General features: G+C 36.7%; 1 protein-coding gene across 4 annotated transcripts in view; it reads right to left on the minus strand.

The window, feature by feature from the left end:
* The window catches only part of IL1RAP (interleukin 1 receptor accessory protein), a 140,586-nt gene that overhangs the window by 49,098 nt on the left and 65,772 nt on the right, over positions 1-25,716 (minus strand). For all 4 annotated transcript variants that reach the window (XR_012919277.1, XM_012745175.3, XM_076002937.1 and 1 more), the window contains 2 exons: positions 3,844-4,129; positions 1,551-1,737 (listed from right to left, as the gene is read on the minus strand). Coding sequence is in view for 3 of the 4 variants with exons in the window: in XM_012745175.3 (XP_012600629.2) it covers positions 1,551-1,737; positions 3,844-4,129 (473 nt within the window). In the remaining variant the exon portion in view is untranslated. The remainder of the gene's footprint in view (positions 1-1,550; positions 1,738-3,843; positions 4,130-25,716) is intronic.

Consider the following 25,716-nt stretch of genomic DNA (forward strand, 5'->3'; position numbering starts at 1 on the left):
TCTGCCAATTTTTGCTTCATGTAATTTGAATCATTGTTATTAGGTACATAAATTTTTCTTATTTGTCTGTTTTCCTGATGAAGTGTTTCTTTTATTATTACGAAATGTACTCTTTATTTCTGGTAATCCTCACTGTCTTAAAGTCTACTGTATCTGATATTCATAAAGCCATTCTAACCTTTTTGTTTTGTTCATCATTTGTTTTTGATTTTTAAAATTTTTGTCCTTTGCATCTCCTATTGATCTTAAGGTATTATGTTGTGAGGTATTATATACTATTATGTTCCTATTAGTTTAGCCTCTTTTTTGAAACAATTTATTTTCTTCTAAGTTTTTACTAAGTTATAAAATATACATAACTTCTGAACTTTTATAATTCTTATGTATGTTATTATTTCACATCTTGTTTTCATTTTAAATATCTTTTAACTCATTTTTGAAATGGTAGTTTTATTCTGAACTTTAAACTGTGGCAGGATTTTCTAAATACACAGAGATCCCTCTTTAAAACTGTAATGGCTTGGTCTTGCTATGTCTAGACTCTATTCTCCTTCTCCATTTTTAGACAGTCATTCTCTTTCGTTCCTATATGTTTTGATCCAGTTCACTTTTGATTACACTCTCAGCAGATTTTCCTCAACGTGGCTGGTCATTTTTCAAAGTTGTAAGACCGTAGAACTGTTTCGACCCTTTCCAAACATCTGACTAAAGTTTTCTTGCACTCACTTTCTATTAGAGAGCAAAACCCCTCCCATTTTCAGCTGCTGTTCTCAAAATGATTCATCATGCTTTCTAGTGAGTACCTGTTGGCTCTTTCAGAGTTCTTCTGTTCTCAAGTCTGCCAGACACTACATTACTTCCATCTGTTCCCTTCCCTACAAACATTGACTCCATATGGGTCTTAAGGCTGTTGGTGGTTTGTCTCAGTCTTTATCGAAGTGGTTCTTATGGATAACTTGTCATTGAGTTTTGTTGTAAATTCTGTCCATGGGTATTTTTTTTCCTTTGGTTTATGTGAAGATTTGAAGCAATTCAAAAGCTCTGCTGCTGCTACAAGTGCCACCTTCCAACATTTCCATTTTTTGATTAAACACTTTCCAAATCCCTCAGATGTTGGAGAGCCCACAGATGGACAGTGCCCACAAATGAGAACAACAGACAAGAAAACACACATAAATAATAAAATATAATACTGACTAATCAAGAGTTGAAATTCACCAGATGAATTAGCAGCTTATGACTCCACCAAGCAGTGAGTAGACATGAGCAAAATTTCTCAAGATGTTTCACAGGAAATTGACAGAAATAAGGTAGTTCTGGTATTCTAGTTAATGTGATTTCAGAATTGGTGGGCTGAGGCAAATCACATGGCACCATTTCCTTTAAAATGGTACAAAATGAGGGAGTGGTGAAAGAATTGTATAAAGTTATTGAGGAAGAAATCAGAAAACCTGAAGAGAAACATCTCAGTTATACATTCAACTCAGCAAATAAGTATTATCATTTTATATACCATCAAGAAAGAATAAAATATCATCTAATTTGCTTACCATATACCAAGTGATGGAAGGTTTGACACTGGAAGGAAAAAATCCATCTACATCTGGACATGTGATGTTCTGAATACCATATTCTATATACAGTCTATATACTGGAAGTTTCATGGGGGAATTGAAACAGCTGTCTTTTTGAACAACTTCCAGGGGAAATGCAACTTTGCTGCAGTATGTGGTGTTCCTGAAAAGAGAAATACACAATGAATGGGTAGTCTTACTTGCATTAGATTTAAAACAGCAACCACACTAAAGTGAACTAAGTGAAGCCAGGCTACATATTGAGACATCTTTAATATGTGTAAGTTCACGTAAGATTTAAGTAGGTTATAAAGGCATTTCTTATACCAATTAACATGACAGAATAAAAATATACAGTCACAATTAACGACTATTAATGTATTATTTAGATATGATACTAAACATGTGTGTGTGTATGTGAACTTATATAGTCACATGCCACATAATAGTGTTTCAGTCAATAATGGATCATGTATATAATGGTGGTCCCAAAAGATTATAAGGAAGCTGAAAAATTCCTATTGTTTAGTGATGCTATAGCCATTGTAACATCACAGTGTGACACATTACTCATGTATTTGATGCTTGTACAAACAAACCTACTGTGCTGTCAGTAGTATAAAAGTGTACAGTCACGTCCTAGGCCTTCACATTAACTCACTACTCACTCACTGACTCACCCAGACCAACTTCCAGTCGTACAAGTTACATTCATGATAAGTGCCCTTTATAGGCGTAACATTTTTTACCTTTTATACTGCATTTTTACTGTAACTTTTCTATGTTTAGATACAGAAATACTTACCATTGTGTTACAATTCCTAAAGTATTCAGAATAACATGCTATACAGGTTTGTAACCTAGTTCAACTCTCTTGCTGTATGAATATATTAGATGCCAAAGCTCTCAGATGTGGATATGACTTGCATAAGATCACCAGCTAAGTACCGGCAGAGCCGAAAAGATGTCCTAGTTTCTCTGTTTTATCATAGTGCTCTTTTGACTATAACCTGTTTTAACTTCCACCATGTTGTATTGGAACATAGATAAAGGGCACATGAGCATTTCAGGTACCCTAGAAGGTCACTATGACTTGAAAATAGACCATTTGAAGACATAATTAAGCTAAAATGATGTCATAAGAGTGGGCCCTAATCCAATATGACTAATATCCTCATAAGAAGATGAGATTAGGACATAGACACACATGCAGGGAAGACCAGGTGAAGACCCCACAGAGAGAAAACGGCCATGTACAAGCCAAGAAGAGAGACACCAGGAATGAAACCAATCCTGCTAACACCTTGATCTTTGACTTCTGGCCTCCAAAGCTGTGAGAAAATAAATTTGTTTTTTTAAGCCATCCAGTCTGTAGTATTTTGTAATTGCAGTCCCAGTAAACCAATACACCTATTAAATAGTAGAAAATTATGTTAAAAGAAAAAAAAATCTATATGGGAGTTTAGAAATCACAGTAAAGCCTAATAGCTAAAAATGGACTGGAGGTAAGAAGTAACCAAAAAAATTAAGTAAATATTAAAGTAGTTATTCTTTAGAGAAGCTTCCGTTTTTTGAAGTTTTTTTTTTTTTCCTAAGTAAAAACAATACTCTCTAGTAAAAGAAAAATAGGAATATTGTGGAGTAAAATATAAAATCTATGTGAATTTTCAAGAAAAGAGAAGTAGATTTGAAAAAAAAATTTGCAGAAATGATAGGCTGCTTTGGATCATATTTTTATATTCTCAGGGATATGGTGTTCTCTTGCTTCTTAGGGGAATTTTGGTAGAAATATTTAAAAAGCATTGTCCTAAATACATGTGATGCCTCTCAAATATTCTTTCACCTAAAAAGGCACCCTGAGTCTCTATTCTGTGCCAGACACTTTGAAAGATGCCAAGAATAACAGCTATGATTGGGCTCTACTCCCTGTTCATTGTAGGAAATGGATGCCTCCAGGGGAGGCATAAATGTAGGCAGGTACCAGTGTCATGGGAAGGGGGCAAACAAACAAGCCTCTACCTTTAGACAAATTCAGCATTTGTCAGGGTCTGAAAAAGGAACCACCTATGAAGAATGTTCTCAGGGGGCACAGTCATTTTCCCTGCAATACCCCCTTTACCCCACTTCAGCTAAGCTACTGAGGACTAACTTACTAAACTCTATCTAAATGTTTTCTTCCCCTCCCCAGCTTTGTAGCACACAAATCTTCTAGATAAAAATCCTGGAACTAAAGGGAAGAGAAAAAGTCCACCACCAAGAGTCAGGCTACCTTAACATGCAGGTATAGTTGCCAGTGTCATTGAGGAGGGTGGGCCGGAACCAGAGCACATCTTTCTCTTTACTAATGCGGTTCTCAGGGAGGCGGAAGTTAATTGGCTCCTCGAGGTCCCGGTCCTGCCTAGTCCAATACCAGATGAGAGTAAGGCCAGCTGAGTGGGCTGTGCTGTAGTTATATTTCAGGAAGTGTTCAAAGAGTGGGCACTTGATGCGAGCTGGCTCATCTTCAAACACCTGGATTTGTCTCATGGTATCAAGTCCCCAGTCATCACAGCGTTCTGGAATAATAAAAAGAGAGAGAGAGGGACAGAGAGAGAAAGGGAGAACGGGCAGATGAGTTACTTTACAATAAAGACCTACAGAGAACACGGCACCTAAGGATACCCAATCTTTTCCAAGAACCTCCTTCTTTGGTCATCTTTAGTAACCTTCCTCTAATAATTGCATACAATAGGCACCTGTGGTAAGAAGAAATTACTTCTCATTTTTTAAAATTATACTTTGAGTATCTCTTGAGTACCAACTTGATCTGGTAGCTTGATCCTGTTAAGCCCTACAAGGTATGAGGGATGGTATCACCTAAAAAAAGACATCATGTGCTTCTTCACTTCTCAGGAGCAGAGAAGGTTTTAGGGAGGCAGTTGAAACTGAAAAGATAACCCTTGGGTGGATGGGAGAGAGAACTCTCAGTTCTCTATAGGTCTCCTGATCTGGGGGCTAGACCTGCACTGTCCAGTAGAAATTATAATACAAACTACATGTGTAATTTTAGACATGCCAGTTGCCACATTGAAAAATTAAAAAGATGTATGTCAAATTAATTTTAATAATATATATTGTTAAATCTGATATATCCAAAATGTCAAAATAAAATTAATTAGCTATGTTATATTTAGAATCTTTATTTTGTAGAAAATCTTCAAAATTCAATGTATTTACACTGAACAGTACATCTCAGTCTGGGCCAGCCACGTATGTCCTCTGACTACCTTATTGAACAGCATGATGGTCCTGTAAAAGTCAAGTGTTCTCAGCAGTACTCACTGTGGGAATATGCATTGGGGAACAAAAGTGCTAGAGTTTCAATGACTGACAGTCAAAGCAAATTTGTAATGGCTTTTATGATTTTTTTAAAAAAATATTTTTAATTATTAAGGGTACATAATAGTTGTATATATTTATAGGACACATGTGATGTTTTGATACAGGGATACAATGTGTATTAATCAAATCAGGGTAATCACTCATGTATTCAAAAAAAAGAAAACATAATTACTTATTTTCTTAAGAGTAACATATGAATGGGAGGGCTCTAGAAATCACCAAATGAATGCCAAACAGAGGTCAGGGGTGCTGGAGTCCTGTGAGCCACAGAACTATCATCTTAAAATAATATTATTTTTTCCTTGTATTCCTAGCATGCATACACACACACACATATACATATACACACATACATACACATATATATTTTAACTGTGTAATCTTCCTTATATTTCCATTGACATCTAAAACCTTTCATCCTAAGGATAATAATCAGAAAGGATACATTTAGTGTCATATTATAAATAATGTTATTTTAAAATAAAATGGTTACATTGCTCTTTTAATTAGAGCCAATGGAAAAATGATTTGTCATACACCGATATCCAACCTAAAAATACATAAACACACTTTCTTTTAACCATTATAAATTCCATAGTGTTTTTTTCTTTTTGAACTTTCATTAATTCCACTATCTCCGAACATATTTTTACTTTACTGGAATATAGTCTTACATTTGATAGTTTATTTTTAAGTTTTCATCATTCTCATCGTTTATTCTTCATACAATATATAAAGCACTAAGTATTTAAAAGATTTTCCTTCTGAAATGGCTTTTATACATTTTAATAATATATGTTTCCAATTTTATAAGTAATTATTAAATGTAAAATGTTAAAATTTTATTAGAAAACATACCTTAATCTAAATGGGCTGTTTTTGAATGAGAGAATTTAGGCATTCATTGAAAATTGTTTGATTGTATGTAAGCACTGAGAAAATGTCTTCATAGCCAGGAACAAAAGGAGTTTACTTCTAATAAGGTCACTCAATTCTTTAAACTCCTTCTGAGCTATATACCCATTTATATTTTTATCATCAAAAATTATTTTTAATGATCGATTGACAACTCTAAAAGGCCCAGTCTGCAAAAGCAGCCCTAGTTTTCACTCTTCCCTGAATCTACACCCTCTGCAATTGAAAAGTATGAGTCCTCCAATCAAGCAGGAGAGTCTGCTTGACCACCCCTTGAGTCCGGTCTGCCCTTGTGACTTACGACTTACACAGGCCAAGGAATGCACCAAAAGTGATTGTGTAGCAATTTAAGCCTAAGACTTAAAAGCTTCTGCTTTTTCTCTTGGAACTCTGTTACCACCACGAGAACAAGCCCAGGAAAGCTTACTAGTAAATAAGAGACCATGGGGAATGGAGCTGAGGCACCCCAGCCAGCAGCTAGCCTGTCTCCAGAAGCACAGCTGTCTGGCCTTCCCACAACTAACCAAAGATGCAAGAGCAAGCCCAGCCTAGGTCAACTGTTCCAGGCAACTTACAGACTCAGAAGCAAAAAATATATGTGAAATAAATAAAATGAAGTTTTGTCACGTAAGTTTGTGGTTGTTTGTCAGGCAACATTTTTGTAGCAGCAGATAACAGGTAGAAAAACTATGTTGGTAGTTGCTTTAATTTTGATAAAAGCACAGAATTTGAAGCTTTCTGACTTGCAAAAGGATTTGTCACCTAAATAAGTGATAAATCTCTGGGAAATTTAACAAACTTTTTTCAAGACTCTACAAATGACTTCGCTATCCTTTCATTTAGAAGCACCTCTTAAAATCTAACATAGGGAGAAAGAATTGAGAAGATCAAAATATTATTTCCATCAATGTACATTTATAATACAATATTTTTATAAAGTTGCAGAGTTAGCTCATTGGGTTTACAGAAAATTACAAGTCTTTCAGATAAACATAACATACATAATATATGTATCTAACTTCATTCCTTTCTGAAGTTCCACTAAAACTAAAATAATTTTTAAATACAAAATGCCAAGTTACTTCAAGAGCAGGAGAAAAGACAATAGCAACATGAAAATGGACAAGCAGTAACAGGCTTAGCAGACTGTAAAAGAAAATTCCTCAACCAGCAGAGGAAAACTGGAGAACAATAATAGATTGTTTAGTTTCCATGCCTTTGTGAGGCATTGAGTGTTTCCATAGGAATTGAACTCTACACTTCTGATAAAGGTCTAATAACAAAAATCTATCTAGAACTCTAAAGAATTAACGAGAAAAAATCAAACAACCCCATCATGAAATGGGCAATGGAAATGAACAGAAACTTCTCCAAAGAAGACAGAATAATGGCCTGCAAACATCTAAAAACATGCTCAACATCTCTATTCATTAGAGAAATGCAAATCAAAACCACAATGAGATACCACCTAACCCCAGTGAGAATGGCCTGTATCAGGAAATCCTCAAACAACAAATGCTGGTGAGGATGTGGAGAGACAGGAACATTCTTACACTGCTGGAGGGACTGCAAACTAGTGCAACCTTTGTGGAAAAGAATTTGGAGATACCTCAAACAACTAAAAATGGAAATACCATTCAACCCAGCAATAGCATTGTTATGCATCTACCCCAAAGAGCATAAGACATTCTATTATAAAGACACCTGCACCCAAATGTTTATGGCAGCACAATTCACTATTGCAAGGACATGCAAACAACCCAAGTGCCCGTCAATTCATGAGTGGATTATTAAAATTTGGTATATGTTCACAATGGAATATTACTCAATTCTAAGAAATGACAGTGAGCTAGCACTGCTTATACTATCCTGGATTAAGCTTAAGCCCATTATCCAAAGTGAGGTGACACAAGATCAGAAAAATGGGCTTCACATGTACTCGCCATCAAATTGGTACTGACTGATTAACACTATGGTGCTCAAATGGTGGTGGTGTTCACCAGGGATTTGGGGGTGGGGGGTAGACCCACATCTGAGGGATGTGGTGAACATTGTGGAGGGGAAGCGCATACCTATAACCCTTGCTAGGGAGAGGCAAAGATATACAATGTAACCAAAATGTCAAAAAAAAAAAAAAAGAAACATTTATTAGGTGTTGGGCAGGTGGGAGCAGGAGGAGGGGATGGGTGTATACATACATAATGAGTACGATGTATACCACCTGGAAGATGGACACACTTAAAGTTCTGACTGGGGGGAGGGGTGGCAAGGGCAATGTATGTAACCTTAACAACATTTGTACCCCCATAATATGATGAAATTAAAAAAAACTGGAGAACAAACCAGCCTGTAATTCAGAATGCTGAAAAAACGTAGGAACTATCAGCACCAAGATAAGGAGTAACTAGTGATGTTCACCCAATATTTATGGGTTATTCTCCCAGGCATATTTCTGATATTGTATTTTCTGTACTATGAAGTAAGGAGAGGCCATGTGACTCACTTCCACCAATAAGATGTAGTCAGTGTCACCTGTGTTAGGTGTTTTACAAGTATATTTTACCCGGTTCCCTTTTCATCTGCCCTGGCAAACATGAAAGCACAGAGATTGACACTCCTTAGCTTGGGTACCTCAATGTGGATGGCACTCAGCAGAGCTTTGTTATTTTAAGTCACAGATAATTGGGATTTGTTTGTTACCAACACCAATAATCTATTATACCTTGGCAAATGCAGTCAGGTACTTCAAAACTGGGCATATAGGGAGAATGGTAAGATAAAGAAGATCAGATTACATCTATATAAAAAAAGTGATATCCTTTGTTTCAGTCCTATTCTGGTATTACTGAACAACTCTCCCCTCTCAGCTTCAAAGAGGAGGATAGCCAGACATAAACTCCAGACAAGAGAATGAAAGAATCTTCTGTGGAAAATTTGACCAGCTTAAGAAAAAAGATCTCTAACAATCTCAGTATCAGAGATTTTTAAACAAATCATGCAGCCACATCATCCAACAGAAAAGCTTATGTTTAATAAGCTCCATACTCATACTTAAAATTTTCAATCAGCTTCTTAATCTCTTCTTCTTAAATATGAACAGGTAACTTGAGAATAGATCTGAGAAGAATCTCTACCACAAAAAGTAGTGTCCAAAGAAACAAAGTAAAAGAAACTTGGAGAAAAACAAGACTATAAAGGAAAAGTAAACATTTAAAACATAGTATCAACGGCCTCAAAGAGATAAATAACCTACTGTATCCATGTAGCAGGAACAGGATGATAAAACAAAGAAATATTCAGAGAAAAAAAATGCTCATTGAAATTAAAAACATAATTCTAGAAAGTAAACCTTAATAATTTTTTTTTTGGAAATTAAAGATTTCCTAAAAAGCAGAGTAATAAAGAAAAAGAAACAAGAAATAGACAAGAAAGTCGGAAGACCAGTTCAGGAATCTCAATATCTTAATAATAGGAGCCCCCAAAGAAAAAAAATACAAAGAAGAAAATTCTCAATTAAATAATTCACAGGAAAAACAATACCAGAATCAAAGTATATAACCCTCTGAATTAAAAAATCCTGTTAATTGCCCCAGCATAATGGACGAAAATAGATTTACATCACTAAAATATTTCACAAAAAATGTAGGAAAAAAGAGATTCTATAAACTACTATGGAGTATAAAAGGAAAAAAAATGGTCACTTACAAAAGATCAGGATAAGAATGGCTTTGGAACTCTCAAAAACAAGACTGGAAACTAGAAGATAATGAAGCAATACAGCTGAAGGAAAATGATTTCCAATCTTGAATCTAAACTTATTGAAATAATCATGTGTGAAGGTGACATTTTCAGACGCACAAAAACTCAGAAATTTTATTTCCCAGGCGTTCTTTATCAGGAAGATTCTGGGGGATTTGTGCAACCAAAATGAAAGGATAAAATAAGAATGAGGAAAATGCGGGACTCAGGAATATGGGATCCAATTCAAGAGAGAGAAAGGATCTGGAGAGTGACAGTGAAGTAGATCCAAGGAAAACAGCTATGCACCTGGGCTTGGTGATGCACCAAGATGGGCAGAAATGAATGGAAACTTCCACTAAGGAAAAAAATAAAGTAACTGGTAGATTAACTGATGACATTAGCAGTGCGAAAACTTATGCTGAAAGGAAATTGAAAATTATGAAAATGGTTACCAAAAGATACAAACTAAAGTAAGTGCATGAAAAGAAATGCAATTAATAACTTCAAAAAATAAGAAAGGTAACACAATTGTAGATCATTAATATGTGAAGATATTAATTAAATGATTATTGATTCAACCAATACATAATAGTGCTATTTAGAGTGAAATGGGTAGAGAAAGCAGAGGGGATATCAGTTTGAGAGAGATAATCCTCGTTTACAATAATAAAAAACATAAAAAGATAATGCTAAAGGTTGACGAAACAAAAAGTAACAATATACACAAATTGGATAGTAAAATATAGATGGGAAATTCCAGAAGGCATAAATAAAATACCCAAAAGTGGTTGATTCTGAGGAGGATAACTAGAGGGAGTGAGAAAAGTGAAGGCAGAAAGAATACAATTATTTTGGTATAAGTCTTTCAATATATTGACCTTAAAAGTTCTGTACATTATTTGCTTTGAATAAATATAAAATAATACTTAATAAAAAGAAAGGGAGGAAAAAAATATCCACCATGTAACACAATTGGCAAAGCCATTTGCAGTGTCACAATGACTTTCTGTTAGAAAACATCTTGATTTCATTATTTAATTCCAAAAATTGTCTTGATATGCATTGAGATGACCCCCTTTTTGGTTTTGAATTATAAAGTATATAGTTTTAAAAAGAAAGAGACAGGCAGAGAGTTGGACAGTAGATGGAGTCTGGAACTTCATCATATTAAGTTTGTTGTCTGGATGAAACAAGATGTCACTGCCTTCTGTATTTCATTCATAAAGATATTCTTTATGCTGTTCCCAAAGTCATCTCCCCCACAACTGTACTTTTTGACTAAATCTAGCTGATGGTAGATGCGAGACTACTAAATGAAAATCAGCATCCTTCCTGTAACTCCACCCTACAATATTTATCAATTCACCCCAACTTGGGCCACAGATCACATTTTTGATGTCATGATTCACTCTTAACAAGAACACTGGTAAATTGGAGAGAAAGAGGAAGCCATGCTGGGAGTTAATGGTGCCTTTTTATTAAAGAAAACTTTCTGACACCAGTATAATAAGTGTCACTGTGTTTGGCCCCTGGAGGTCTTTATGTCCCTGGGCCATGATTAATAGTAAGAGAGATAATGAGTGACAGGAAGATTTTTCTTTTGTAAAGGAAGAGAATGCTAATTGGCAAAGAAGAGATAGAAAAGAAAGCTAACATAACATTTCCAGCACGTACTTAGGCATACCAATTTAGGAGGAATTATAAAACGAATTTCTAGTGATCACAAGAACAGAATGTGGTAGAGACTGTCTAGATGCTCTTTAATCCTGTTTTTATCCATGTGAAAACTGCCTATCCTGAGCAACTAGGTTAGGACCATGTGATTTGTTTTGGCCAATGAAATGTGGCTAGAAATATTGTACAACCTGAAACCCCCTGCATAATCTTTGGTGTTCCCTTTCCCTTTTATGGAGACCCTAATGTCAAGAAATTTTTGAAAAGGGAAGCCTCACAGAATAGAAGGTGCCTGGCCCCTAGCCAGTGCTTAGAGGAGAGCTGCTCTAGACTACCACCTCACTTACAAGGGGCTGTGACATGAGTGGAAAATAAACCTCTATTGTGTTGAGTCACTGAGGTTTGTGATAACAACTAGTATTACCTATCTTGACTAATAAAGGAAGGTAGAATTTTCCTTTTATTACATAAGTTAAAAAATCAAGAACAGACACTTTTAAAAATAACATTTGTTATGAGTGAGATATGAAACGTTTGGGGGATGGTCACACCTGAAGCTCTGACTCAAGGGGGGAGGGAGGGAGGGGGGCATGGGCAATATATGTAATCTTAACATTTGTATCCCCATAATATGCTGAAATAAAAAAAAAGAAAAAATATACCATTTGTTAAAGGTTCTTTCATACCTTTAACACCAAGATTTTTGGTCTCTTCCAAAGACTTGATATGTTTTCAAGCAAATTAAGTACAATGCATTTTAAAAGGAAAAAAAATAATTCTATGTGCTATGTATGTTCATTGCATTATGTTTTATGGGCCAAATGGATATGTCTCTAAAGTGAGCCAGTTTCTTTTATAATAGAGACAGAAAATATATGTATTATAATAGTATTCATAAACATTAGCAAAAATTGGTATTATTATTGAGCTTTTTCTTTGGGGTATTTGCCTATTTGAAATGAATTCTGTGAGTTTTTAAGTTTCTCTAGACAGCCACCTGAGGGTATTTTGTCAGAGCTATTTAAATTATTCAATGAACAAATAAAAATAAAATCTATGGCAACAGGCTGGAATGTCATGTAATACCAAATTAATTATATGATTCACTGCAGGCACCAGCCTCAGAAAAGATAGGAAAAGGCTATTATGCAAATAGATTTGTCTCTAATAACAGCAAAGGGAATTTATTAAATTACTGGCACAAGAATTACTTTTTTGTTTAGAATGCCCCTTCTTATTCAGTTTACTCCACAGTGGAAGTCCTCTTTAAATCGGCCTCTCAACATGGGGGAACCACAAAGTCATCATTTCCCTCAGCCAAAGGGTTTCTTAAGGCTGAGACTTGGTAGCACAGAGGACTAATGGAAATGTGCAAAGCGTCCCAAAGCCAAGTCACTGGAAAATCCAACCCACGCTCCTGACAGCAATTAGCATTTATATAGCAGGGTATACATTTTAACTAATTAATCTCACAACACCCTCTAGGGCTTTCATGCCCATTCCCACATTACATGCCAGGAAACGAAGACAGAGAGATTAATTGACTTACTTTTGCCTGAGTGGTAGCACAAATAAAAGCTGCCTGAACATAGAGCTAGGATACTTGTCCCAAATCTAGGCTCATACATTCAAAGGAGGATATTTCCCACAGAAAAGCTGTTCATATATTTGTTTTTATTAAACATTTATTGAGAACCTGCTGTGAGCAAGCTACTGTGCTGGGTGCTGGGGTAGAGAGACATAAAAGTATAAAAACTCAAGAAGCTCAGGCATAGAAAAGAAAGAGCAAATATTTGAATTTTGGAAGACATAAGGTAGAATTACTTTCCATATGTAATTATTTACCGTGTGCCATTTACTTGCCATATGACCTTGGACAAAATGCTTCTCCTCTTAATCTCAGTTTCTGCATGTGTAATATGCCTGTTTTACAGTATTCTATGAGAATTAAAGGGTCTAGCACATAAAAGGAGCTCAGTATATGTTAGCTGAATCTGCATGATAAACCTGAATGGATCCTAGCCTATCAGATACATTAAGCAAAACTAAGTTAACCAGAATTTAGTCAAGCAACTAAATTCTGGCCAATGGAATATGTTTGAAATTGGCATGTGGTAGATTCTGAAAACTTTCCTTGAGAGACAATGGCATATTCCTATGTTTCCTGGGCTCCTCCTACCATCCCATTTTTTTTCATCCTGCTGCTTGGAACACAGATGTGATGGCTGGAGCTATATCATGGCCCATAATAATTATGGTCATACACTAAAGATAATGAAATCTGAAAGTGAAAGGAGGTGGGACCTTGAATAACTTAAGTAATTGCCTTACTAGCCCTAAATTTTCTACTTCTGGACTTTATGTGAAATAAACTTTCTTAGATCCTTGTTACTTAAAGTGTGGGCCACACAATCCACCAGCATCATCGGCATCCCTTGAGAGTCTATCAGAACTGCAGACTCTCAGGCCCCATCCAGACCTACTAAATTAGAATGTGTATCTTAACTATCCCCAGGCAATCCCTATGCCTATTAAAGTTGGAAAAATTAGTTTAAACAACTATTATTTTGAGTCTCCTATTCACAGCTGATCATTATCCTCATTGATAATAATGTCCATTTTCATCTGTTCAAATAAGTGGGTAGTTGAACAATGGCTGAGGTTCTATTCACCCCATGAGTCTGTCTTTTTGATTAACATTTACATTTAAAAGTATATTCCCTTTTGTTTTTCAATGAAAAAAATATTTAAATATCTGGATATTTTTCTAGCACTGTCCTATAATAAACCACCAATTTTTTAAAAACCTACAAACACCATTCACCTAGAGTATGATTTATAGAGGAAATACTATTAAAACTTAGATTTTGTTATGCAGGAAAGAGCTACTGAACCAAGATCTAGAAAATGTTTCTGAAATTCATATCTGTCAACTAAGCCATCAAAAGAAGGGAGAGAAGTGGGGAGGGGGGGAGGAGAGCTGGAGTGTCTGTGAGCATCTATCTATCATGCATCCTCATGCTGCTAGTACTGCTCAATAACACTGGGCTCATAACTTGCCAGATGGCTTTCCTGGACCAGATAATTAGACATACCTTACTCCCACCAAGAAAAGGGAGTTTTCTTGATTAAGTAATTTGAAGAAAATAGGAAATAGCCTTGAGCCTAGAATAACAGATGATAAGATTTGCCAGATTAGGAATGAATGCCAAAAATCAAGAAAAGGGTTGGGGTGGGGGGAAAATCCACAAGCCACAGCTTCGGTTTTGTTAAAGATTGATCCTAAAACAAGTTTTATCCCCAACAGTATAATACCTCTCCCTGTGACACTGGGTATTTATCTTTATACTGCCCTAAAGATTGTCATTTTATATTAATTAGAAGTGACAGGCCTTTCTAGTTAAAAAAAAAGTGTAGAGAAATCATTACCAGGCAAACATGAAAACCAAGAAAGAAAGAAGAAAAGGAAGAAGTGAAAAAGGAAAGTGAACCCCCACAGATGAAAACAACCAAACCTAATAAGTTTAAATTTAGAACTATAGTAGGTCACACTTAAAGTTACAAAATGAAATTATCTAAAGGATGACATAGAGTTGGGTCTTTCGTAGTCTGTTACTAAAGGATGAATATTCTAGGATTTCTGAAGAGTTCGGTTTTAATTCAGTACCTGCCATGCTGAGGTCCACTCTAAGTTTGTGAACATGGGTGTCACTTTCTACAAAGTTTTTCTTGTGGTAGGAGACTTCAGTAAAAATCCTGGGTTTTCTAGTGAATTTTAGAGTTCCCAGGTCTAAAGAAGTTGCTGAAGGTCTCTAGGCTCTTTCTTAGTCTCCATCAAATTGCTTCATATCTAGGTTTTGAAGCACCAACAAACAGACCCTGAATCATCATGTGTTAATGTCCAAGAAGGGTCCAGTAGCCACCCTTCCTGCTGCTGTGCATAATAGGGAAGATAATGGAATAGCATCATCTAACAGCCACCTAGAACAGGCTCTGCTTCTCTCATCAAAGTGGCACGAGGGGTTAGCAAGCTACAGAATGGATTCTGGGTATGCTGCCTCTGTACCATGGTTCATTATTTTCCTTTTTTTAAAAAAAAATTACTGTAATGAACATCCTCATGCAGCTGAAAGGCATGATTTTCTTTGCAGGGATGTTGTGACAATAAATAAACTGGCTTAAGTCAAGTGTGGAACAGTACACTGGGAAAACTCTAAGTAGTCATTAGCTGGTTTTGTGTGTGTGTGTGTGTGTGTGTGTGTGTGTGTGTGTGTGTGTGTGTGTTTTATCCTCCAAGCAATCTTTTCTAATCCATGATTAAGATGTAAAGATCCAATTACTATTCTCATATAATAATCAAGCAGCTTTTGCTCTCTTTATTCTCATTATTGCATACTATTTACTCAGGGTCCTAGGAGTGCTAGGAGCTATAAGCAAAATCTACCAAAAAATATGGTCTCTGCCTTCAAATTTCTATTTAAGAAACATATTGTCAACATTGGAAGCAAAGGCATTTTACACTTTACCATACAGTCCCAGAACAGATGAGTCTTAAATCTAGTTGCAGCTTCCAGTTCTAGCAGCATAGCTGGTAATGTCCCCATTCTACAGGCAATATGAATGCAGCCAGAGAGCACAAAGGACAGGTCTGCAAGTGGGACAACAATATATGATATTGGTTGGGAAGGACCAAATCAGTTCTCCTATATCCCAAAACTACTTTTCCTAGGAAGTATATAATGGCAAATCTCTGACAATCCCATTTCTAATCCTTGTTCTGCCACTTCCTAGCCATGTGTAAGTAAATTAAATATTCTCATGTGTAAGAAAACTGGTTTGAATATTAAATGAGACAATACTTGTAAAGTGTTTTATAGAGAGCTGTTCACATAGTCCTTGCTATTGTTAATATTATAATTCTCTCTTTCTCAATTCCAAACTGAGTATAGTCAATTTCAAATGGAATATTGCTCAACAAATAGTGTTGATGTTTACCTTATGGGGACTCACCTCTAGCAAAGTGGTTGAGAGTATTGGACTACAGGAGTTTTTAAAACATTTAGAAAGATCCTTTCATGTTTCAAATGGAGTAACTAAACCCAGAGAGTTAACTTGATAAATAACACAGAGCTCAATAGTGGCAAGTATAAGAATCATTCCTTTTCGATCTAAATTTTTTCGTTCTTTCTACTACACCATCCCAGTAAAATATATATTCGATATACATATCTAACACATATTTCCAGTGGGTTGGGTATTGGGAATATAAATAGTACAATAGTGCATCCTTTCTCAAAACAGACAATGAAAGAGGCTAAGAATCAAACCTAGCAAGACTGGAACAGATAATGTTAATAGTGGGCCATAAAAGATAACTTTGCATGTGTTCTATATGGTCAAGCCATACAATTATTATTCTTGTCCCTCTCATTTTACAAGTGAAGAAGCTGATACATGGGTCTTGTCCTTGAGGCTGAAAGTAAGCTAGGTAGCAATGCTGCCTACAGGTGTGACACCTGAAAAGAAGAATCCTGTACCTCAGTTTCCTCATATGTAACAATACATGAAACTAAATATGAAGGTAATAAAAGTGCCTACCCTATAGAGCTGTCATTAGTGGTAAACATGATCATACATGAAAACGTCACAGAGACTCTAATAAATGGTAAAAACTTAATAAATTTAAGCTACAATTATGATGTTGATTTTTTACAGATGAGGAAATCAAGACCTAGAAAGACAGTCAGCAGGGAAAATGAAATATTTTGTCTGTCTGTTTTTGAGTTTTTATTGCATTTTATCAGAGCCACGGACAAGAAACTCGAAATTAAGATTTGAGTTATAAAATGTAGAAAGCAGGTTAAGCATGGACTCACTTCTTAATTAGCAGAAATATCTCAGCGATCACTTTTCCACTCAACAGTATGATGTAAATTTAAAGCCCTCCGGGTACTCAATAGGTCTCTATACTCTCCAACACCATGTGTCACTTCTCAGTTGAGGGGTCAGAGAGGTTCTTTCAGTAAAAGTACATCAGGAGCTTTCAACTTTCAATTAAGAGCTATCCAATTTTCCTGCCTCAAGATATGCAGTCATATTCCATGCACAACTACAAAGGAAAGTACTGAGCCTTGTCAGCAACCTCCCCAGCAATTCTCAGGAAATTGCCTGGAGTAAAAGGAAGCTTATGATCTTCATCACCTGCCACAGGAAGAGACACAGGCTACAATCCTGCCACTGTGTTTAACAGAGGCATCACCTGTGAAATGTCAGTGCAGTCTCATTCAATTTTAATAATGTGTCAAGCATGTAAATTTTTCTTGAAGGCTGGTAGTGACAAGCAGAAAACAAAAGATTCTGAGAGAAAATTGGGTGAACCAAACATCAAAAGCTAAGAACATGAGAAATTGGGATTAGATATATGTCTGCCAGTGAATGATGATGGGATGGCTTTTGGCAGGAAGAATTCAAAAGGTGGGGGTTCGGAGTGGCTAGGTTTTCAGTGGTCACTTGCCTAGAGAACAGTGTCACCTCCCAAGGGAAGGAGGAGGTCTTGGAAAGAGTAAATGCTGAGATAAAACCCTGTGCCAAGTTTCTGAATAGTTTAGTAACCCCTAACCCATGATGCATCTTAGAAAAACCACTGCACGTTAGCGGTGGAAGGGGGCCTCAGAAATCATCCAGTCTCTTGGCACATTATACAGATTATGGTCTGAGATCAGAGGGGTTGGAAATGCCTGAGGTTAAAGACTAGGTTAGTGGCAGAGGCAGGATGAAAATCTCCCAGTTTCCTAGTTATTACTAGTTATTTGGCCCGTATCACAAACATTACCTATGCAAACAAAACCAACTGCAAAAGAGAGATTTTATTACACTTACATCAGTCTTCGTTTATCTTTTCTTCTGGAATGTCAGAGGTTGAACACTTATCTTCAGCCCACTGACTCACTATAATCTTAAGGTTGAGAATGTTTGCCTCATATATTTATTGGTAAAGAGAAAACAGAAACTATAAACCATCTTCTCTGAAATCCAGAGATATTAAAACAAAGGAAGCAAAACAGGAGAATGTACTTTTCATATATGAAGCAAAAGCAAATACTCTAGGAAAAAAATCAGATTTAGAATCTCTTACATAATCTTTGCTGCTGTCAGCTCCTCTTTAACATGGTGCACACATTCCCTCTCTGTTCACACTCAACCAGCGGATATACTATGAATGTTCTGTCACTGAAGAAAAGCAAAATAATTACTGGAAAGTAGAAAAATAAGAAAAGTAGGCAAAAGATCATCAAAAGGGCCTGCAGTCATACAAAGAGGGCTCTTGGGAGCTTCACAGCACAACTGTAACTGGCCAGGTAGATATCTCTAGTAAATGTATGTCCAGGTGTATTCCAGGGCACCCCTGTCAAGTCCAGAACACTCATCCCTAGAGACTTCAGTCTCCTAATACTGCAGGCAGTTCCCTGCCTGGTGGAAAAATGGACAATGGAGGCGGATGCTTAGAAAGGTGTATCACAGCCTTTTATTTCCATGCACTTTGAGGCAGTATTGTCTTCTGATTGCTGAACCCGTTCTCTCTCCACTGGCCTCCTCAGGCTCTCAAGTCATACTCAGCCTTTTTGTGTGTATTTCGGAGACTTTATGTACTGTATACAATTCCTTTCCTCAAATACTCCACTCAATTTTATTCTTTATGTTGACAAACATCTCAAACCATGTTCTTTCCTTCTCTCCTATAGCAAACTAACTACTGATCCTTTCTTTGAATATAAAAATTCACCTTTAGATAGATCTGTTTAAACTTCTTCACAATGAAACATAGTTTCTGAGGTACATCTTGTAGTATTCTCTACGGAGAACAATGGTAAAGGGTCAAACTGATTCCTTGCCCTAATTCACTTGTGTTATCATCAATATTATTATATTAATAACTACTACTATCATCACTTAATATTGAATGTCTTCTACGTGCCAGTAATTAAGCGTTTTACATTAATATCATTTTTGATCCCCATAAGAACTCTTTCAGAAAGTTTTATTATTGTCCCCACTTAACAAATAAGGAGTGTGAGGCTTAGGTGAGTTAAAGGATATATATACAAGTGGATAATGCACAGCAAATAAGTGTGACACAGGGATTCTAATGCAGATCTGCCTCTTCCAGAGTCTAAGATTTAATATTGACTGTGGCCAAGTAACTTTCCTTCTCTGGGATTCCATTTTCTCATGTCTAAGGTAAGACGGTAAAACCAGATGATCTATAAGCCCTTCCATCTCTGTAATGTGATAGGTTTATAATCAATGCTAACTTCAAGAATATTTTCTAGCCTGAATCTGAAAAATATAAATCAAGCCAGTTTTTCAGAGAAAACAGCAGGGGTGGGCAGGCACTCATTAATAGACAGTGGAACAAAGTGAGTGAGAGTCTAATAACCGGCATAAAATCCTTGATTAGCAGTTCCGAGAATCAGAAGGCACATGTTATAGCCAAGAGGCAATGGGGCAAATCACATCTGTCTGAATTAGAGAATGCCATTATATAGTCCTGTTTCCAATGGAGACTCTGAAGCTACCTTCATGCTCAACTTTCCTTCACAACACGCACTTTTAAAAAGCAGAGGAGTCAGAAATGTCAGCCTGTCCTCGAAGGAAGCTCCCTCGGGCGTTAGCTGCCTCTGTCTTATTAAGTATAGTCAGGCATGACTCAGCTCCTCCATCAACTGTCTGAGAAGGAGAACATTTCATGCTGGTAGAAAATCACCTTAAGCAGAACAATGGGAGGCGTTTAAGGTACACAATTAGAGTCGGGTTGCTTATGACTCAAAATCAAATCACGCTTTTTCTATTCCAGACAGGAGAGAATAATCATAGCCAATAGGGAAACAGGACTGCTTTTGCTTAGAACACATCAGATCACCCTGTCATCTCCGGTTACAACTATCAGCCACTCAGACACCTCTTCTGTCTGGGTCACAAAGCAAGGTGAACTGTGGGTTATGTCATGTCCTTCAATCAATAAACCCTCCGTGAGAACCTACCACATACAACAGTTTATAATAGGCTTTAATGGGGGATAAAGATATAAGGAAGACATAGTTTCTGCTTTCAAAGCTCTCACTATCTAAAGAGGGTGGACCATCAAGCAAAAAATCACAATGCAAAGCAAAATGAAGCAAATGCTAAAAAGAAAAAAGATGTAACATGTCTTAAGAGAGCAGAAGGAGATCTTAATTGTGACTTCAAGTGGACTGGAATTCATTGGTGCCTTCACAGAAGAGATAGTATCTGATTTAAGCCTGATAAAATGAATAGAACATGCATTGACAGATACAAGGGGAGGAGACCAGGCTGATGGAAGCTATGATTAGTCAGTCTATCAGTCACAGGGTGTGGGATGAGTTAGCAGAGCATGAGAACAGTAGACTAGGGTCATACGGGGTCAGAACAGACTTTGTTCTGATAGCAACTGAGAGTCACTGATGGTACTTGAAGAATTAAGTGACATATATTAACTGTAAGCAGAGATATACAATGAGTTGAAACTATGTTTGTGCCCTGAATCTGTCTGATGGGTCACACACATGTGCAATTCCACATGTGTCAAGAATGGAATTTCTTAATCCATTTGTTATCTCTGCTTTTACTTATACAAACCACAAATGAAGTAGAAAGAGACAATTACAGCAACCTGGGCTGAGGGCATGGGGACATGCAATGAGGCTAATGGCTTTTGAGGTGGTCCTTTTGCTGTACAACTGTTAGAGTGGGGGACTGTGATTTATCAAGATGAGAAAGACTACATTGCCTGGTACCTGCTCCTTTTTCATCCCCTAATCCCCATCATCATCAAAGATAATACATGGGGCTGTATTCCACTTTATTACTGTTTGTGGAGCCTAATTATCCACATTCTTTATTGTTGCCCTCCTGGGGAGCCTGACCTCAAAGTGTTTTAATAACCTGAAACCTCAATAAATGACAATGCTCTGCAGTACCACACACTGTCTACATAGCCCTATGGCACTCAGGACATTATTCTATAGGTTACAGATAATGGGATACCTGGATTCTCTTTCCAACCTCCTAAAGGCTCCTTGTTAAGAGGACAATGGTCCTTTTCATCTTCATAGCCCCTCACTGTGTGTCTGAAAAAGCCAAGAAGCTCTGTAAACATACTGAGTGAAGAAGAGAATAGTGGTAGATCCAATGGAGGGCCTGAGTGTAGGACTTTTAAAATAACCATAAAAATTAAAGGTTAGCAGCAAAGAACAAATACAGATGAGAAGAAAATATTTATAAATCATCTATTCAATGGGGACTCACATTCAAAATATATAAAGAATTCTCAAAATTCAATAAGAAAACAAACTCATTTAAAATAAACAAAAGATTTTAACAGATACTTCATCAAAAAAGATATGCATATGAAACATAAGCATATAAGATGTCCCAAATCATTAGTCATTAGATAAATGCAGAACTCAAACTCCTGACCTCAAGCAATCCTCCAGACTGGGCCTCCCAGAGTGCTAGGATTACAGGTGTGAGCCACCATGCCCAGCAATAAATGCAAATTAAAAATCACATAAGATACTGTAACATGCCTATTAGAATGGCTAACATTTAAAAATTGGAAAATATCAAGTGTTGGTGAAATGTGCAGCAGATAGGCTCTCCATTTATTAATGATGGAAATGCAAAATGAAATAAAGCCACTTTGTAAAACAATTTGGGAGCTTTTTATCAGGTTAAACATGCACTTTCCATATACCCTAGCTATATCAATCCTAGGCATTTACCTATAAGAAATGAAAACTTATATTCAGACAAAGCCTGTACATAGATGTTTATAGCAGCCTTAATTGTAATAGCCACAAACTTGAAGCAGTCAAATGTCCTTCAACTAATGAATGAATAAACAAACTGTGGTATATCCACACAATAGAATACTACTCAGCAACAAGAAATGGACTTCTCATACAACAACAATGTTCATGCATCTCAGATGCATTATGGCAAGTGAAAGAATCCAGTTCTGTTTGATTCCATCTATCTGACATTCTGGAAAACAAAATTATAGGAACAGAAAACAGATAGGTGATTGATAGGGACTGGGGTTTGGAAGAATTGACTGCACAGTGGCAGCATGAGAGAAATGTTGGGGGATAAAGGGAATTTTTCTATATCTTAATTGTGTTGGTTGTTACATGGTTGCATGCATTTGTCAAAATTCATAGACTTCATACATCAAAAAACTTAATTTGATTATATATAAGAGTGAAAACGAAAAATAAAAATAATTTTAAAAAGGTACAGCTCCTGCTTCTTAATTAGAGACCTGGCTTTATTCGTAACAAATGGGAGAGAACAATCATTTGCCCATAGACCCATTCTGCATTGCCCTTTCCCATCCATCTCTAGTAGTCAAACCCCACTATCCTTCAAAGCCTAAATTGAACACTATGCCTCTGGATACAGATGGCTACTCTCAGTTTGAAGCAATTTCTCTTACTTCTAAACCACCATAGCAGTTTCTCTGGCCTCTTTTCTGACACTAACCACTTTCTACCTTGCATTATTGTTATTCAAGTTGTTGGCTGATTCCCTGCTAGATTGTGAGCTCAAAGAGAGTTGAGTCCTGCTCACCCAACACAGTGCCCAGCACACAAACTTTGATGGATATTTGTTTCTAAATGAGGTGGAAAGAGGAAGCTCATGGGAAAAACAGAGGCTGATAACTGCATAGAAATAAAAGTCAGTGTTTCCCTCAGAATTCCTTGACATACATGATGTGTTCTCCCATACAAAATAAATTCATAGTGGGTATAAAGAATGAAATGTTAGCCATTTATTATATCCCTTCATTCATTCACTGAGTATTTAATGAGCACTTGCTAAGTGCAGAGGCTTTTCTAGGCACTAAAGATACAGAAGTGAATAAAATGCTGCCTGTCCCCCAGGATATTTCATTCTAGAAAAGGGGACAGACATTAAATAGTTAATTAGCCAAGCAGTTAAGTGAATAATTACACAATTGATAACAATTGCTATTGGAATGAGTACCAAGAGAAAGAACTACAGGGTAATATGGAAGGCTATATTAACAGAGATCTTACTTAGCCTGAGTTGCCAGTGTTTAGGTAGGGAGGGAGTATGTTCCCTAAGGAATTGACTTTGAGCTGAGAGCTGTAGAATGAAGGTGTGAAGGGCAGAGTTGGAGGGCACTGTGTGAAGGAAGAACTCAGTGGAGAAAGGGAACAGCATGTGAACATCTGAAAGAATCCCAGGAAGCTTAATTGGCAAGAACAAGAAAGACAGTGGAATTGAAGAGGCTGAAGCAACAGGTAGGAACCTGAACATGTGGGGTCATATAGGCCACAATAAGGAATTGAATGTTCATTCTAAGAATAAGAGGAAATACTTCCAGGGATTTCATCAGAAGAGGCACCTGGTTTATCTTACCATTGTAAGTGGATAACACTGGTTGCTATGTGACGAATGGACTGCAGGGAGTAAGAGGGGAGGAGGAACAAACGGTTATTAGCTACTGCAGAAAAGTCCAAGGATGAGATGGTGTGGCGTGGACTAGGCTGATAGTTTAGATGGAGAGGAGTGGGCAGAATTACATGAAAAAAGAACTAAGATAGACTGATGAAAATGTACAGAAAAAAGAAAGGTAACTTGGTTCAGAGCCTCCTGAATCTCAAACTTACAACTTCAATTATGGAATGCTAGAGTGTGGAGTCAGAAAGAACTAAACAAAAGTACAGATAAAGAAACACAGATTCAGAGCAGTTCAGTAACTTGCTCAAATTTACCCAGTAAATTATCAACAGAGCAATGATATTACCCCTCATTTCCATTTTTTATAGCCTAACTTTGACCTTGACTTTGCTCTCCATTCTTAAAGCAAATACAGTAATGATGCCATCCATGAGTCATGGTGAGTGCCAGGGACCCTGAGACATTTAGAAACAAAACACAGGGGATGTAAAGTAGCATGAAGAAAATAACAGGATCTGTTTCGTTCACTAGTTTACCCCAATGGTAAGCAAATGTCTGGCTCATTAAAATATCTCAATGAATCACTTTTGAATGAATATATAAATTTCCTTTTCCCATCTTTCTTTTGCAATTATATTCCAAATTACAATTGGAAAATAATACATGTCTCAACTGATTTAGAGTCATCAAAACCAGAGTTTTGATCCACTGCAGAGAACCATAGCAACATAAGCGGGTGTTCATGCAACAGGTTTTGAAGAATATGCTACTACCTGCCTTTGAATTCTTAGAAAATTAATATGTAAATAAAATCTAGATTTCATAAAAACCCCTCTGGGCAACATTATAATCACATTTAGAAATATAAATTCTTGTAGGCATGCACCCACCTTCAAACATGAAAATATCCACCCTAATTTCATAACACAGAGACTAACTGATGCTTACCCATATGCCAAATGTGAGGCATCAGTTTCAACTGAGCTTATGCCTCCTTATCTGCTTTTGCTGGTTACAGAAAACTTTTAATTACAATCTCCCACTGGATCTCCATAAAAACTTAGCGAAAAAGGCAGGGCTGATATTATCATCTTCATTTTATAGATAAGGATACTGAGAGTCACATGGAGCCAGGATTTGACTTGTATCCAGGATTTTTTCTCTGCATTATATACTGTGAATTACCCAGGGCATTTCCTGACCTAGGACATCTCCCACAGCACTGAGATTTACATTTTCTATGCTAACAGAAAAGAAAATGCTCAGATGCTCCTCTCCTGTATCAGAGATTAAGGGGCTGAGTCCTAGAAAGACCTGTGAATTCACCATGACCTCTTTTGCTGCTGCTTTTTTTTTTTTTTTTTTTTTTGAGACAGAGTCTCGCTTTGTTGTCCAGGCTAGAGTGAGTGCCATGGCGTCAGCCTAGCTCACAGCAACCTCAAACTCCTGGGCTCAAGCAATCCTTCTGTCTCAGCCTCCCGAGTAGCTGGGACTACAGGCATGCGCCACCATGCCCGGCTAATTTTTTATATATATATATATCAGTTGGCCAATTAATTTCTTTCTATTTATAGTAGAGACGGGGTCTCGCTCTTGCTCAGGCTGGTTTTGAACTCCTGACCTTGAGCAATCCACCCACCTCGGCCTCCCAGAGAGCTAGGATTACAGGCGTGAGCCACCGCGCCCGGCCTGCTTTTTTTTTTTTTTTTTTTAAAAAAAAAAACTACTTTGTTGAGGTACGATTGACATCTAAAAACCTGTACATATTTATATATATAACTCAATGAGTGTGTGTGCATACACACATACACACACATATATGGCCAGAAAACTGTCACCACAATCTATGCCATAAATATATCCATAACCTCTAAAATTTCCTCCTGTCCTATTTATTTATTTATTTATCATTTTGGTGATAAGA

The sequence above is a fragment of the Microcebus murinus genome, chromosome 1, assembly GCF_040939455.1.
Source record: "Microcebus murinus isolate Inina chromosome 1, M.murinus_Inina_mat1.0, whole genome shotgun sequence".
Classification (NCBI taxonomy): domain Eukaryota; kingdom Metazoa; phylum Chordata; class Mammalia; order Primates; family Cheirogaleidae; genus Microcebus; species Microcebus murinus.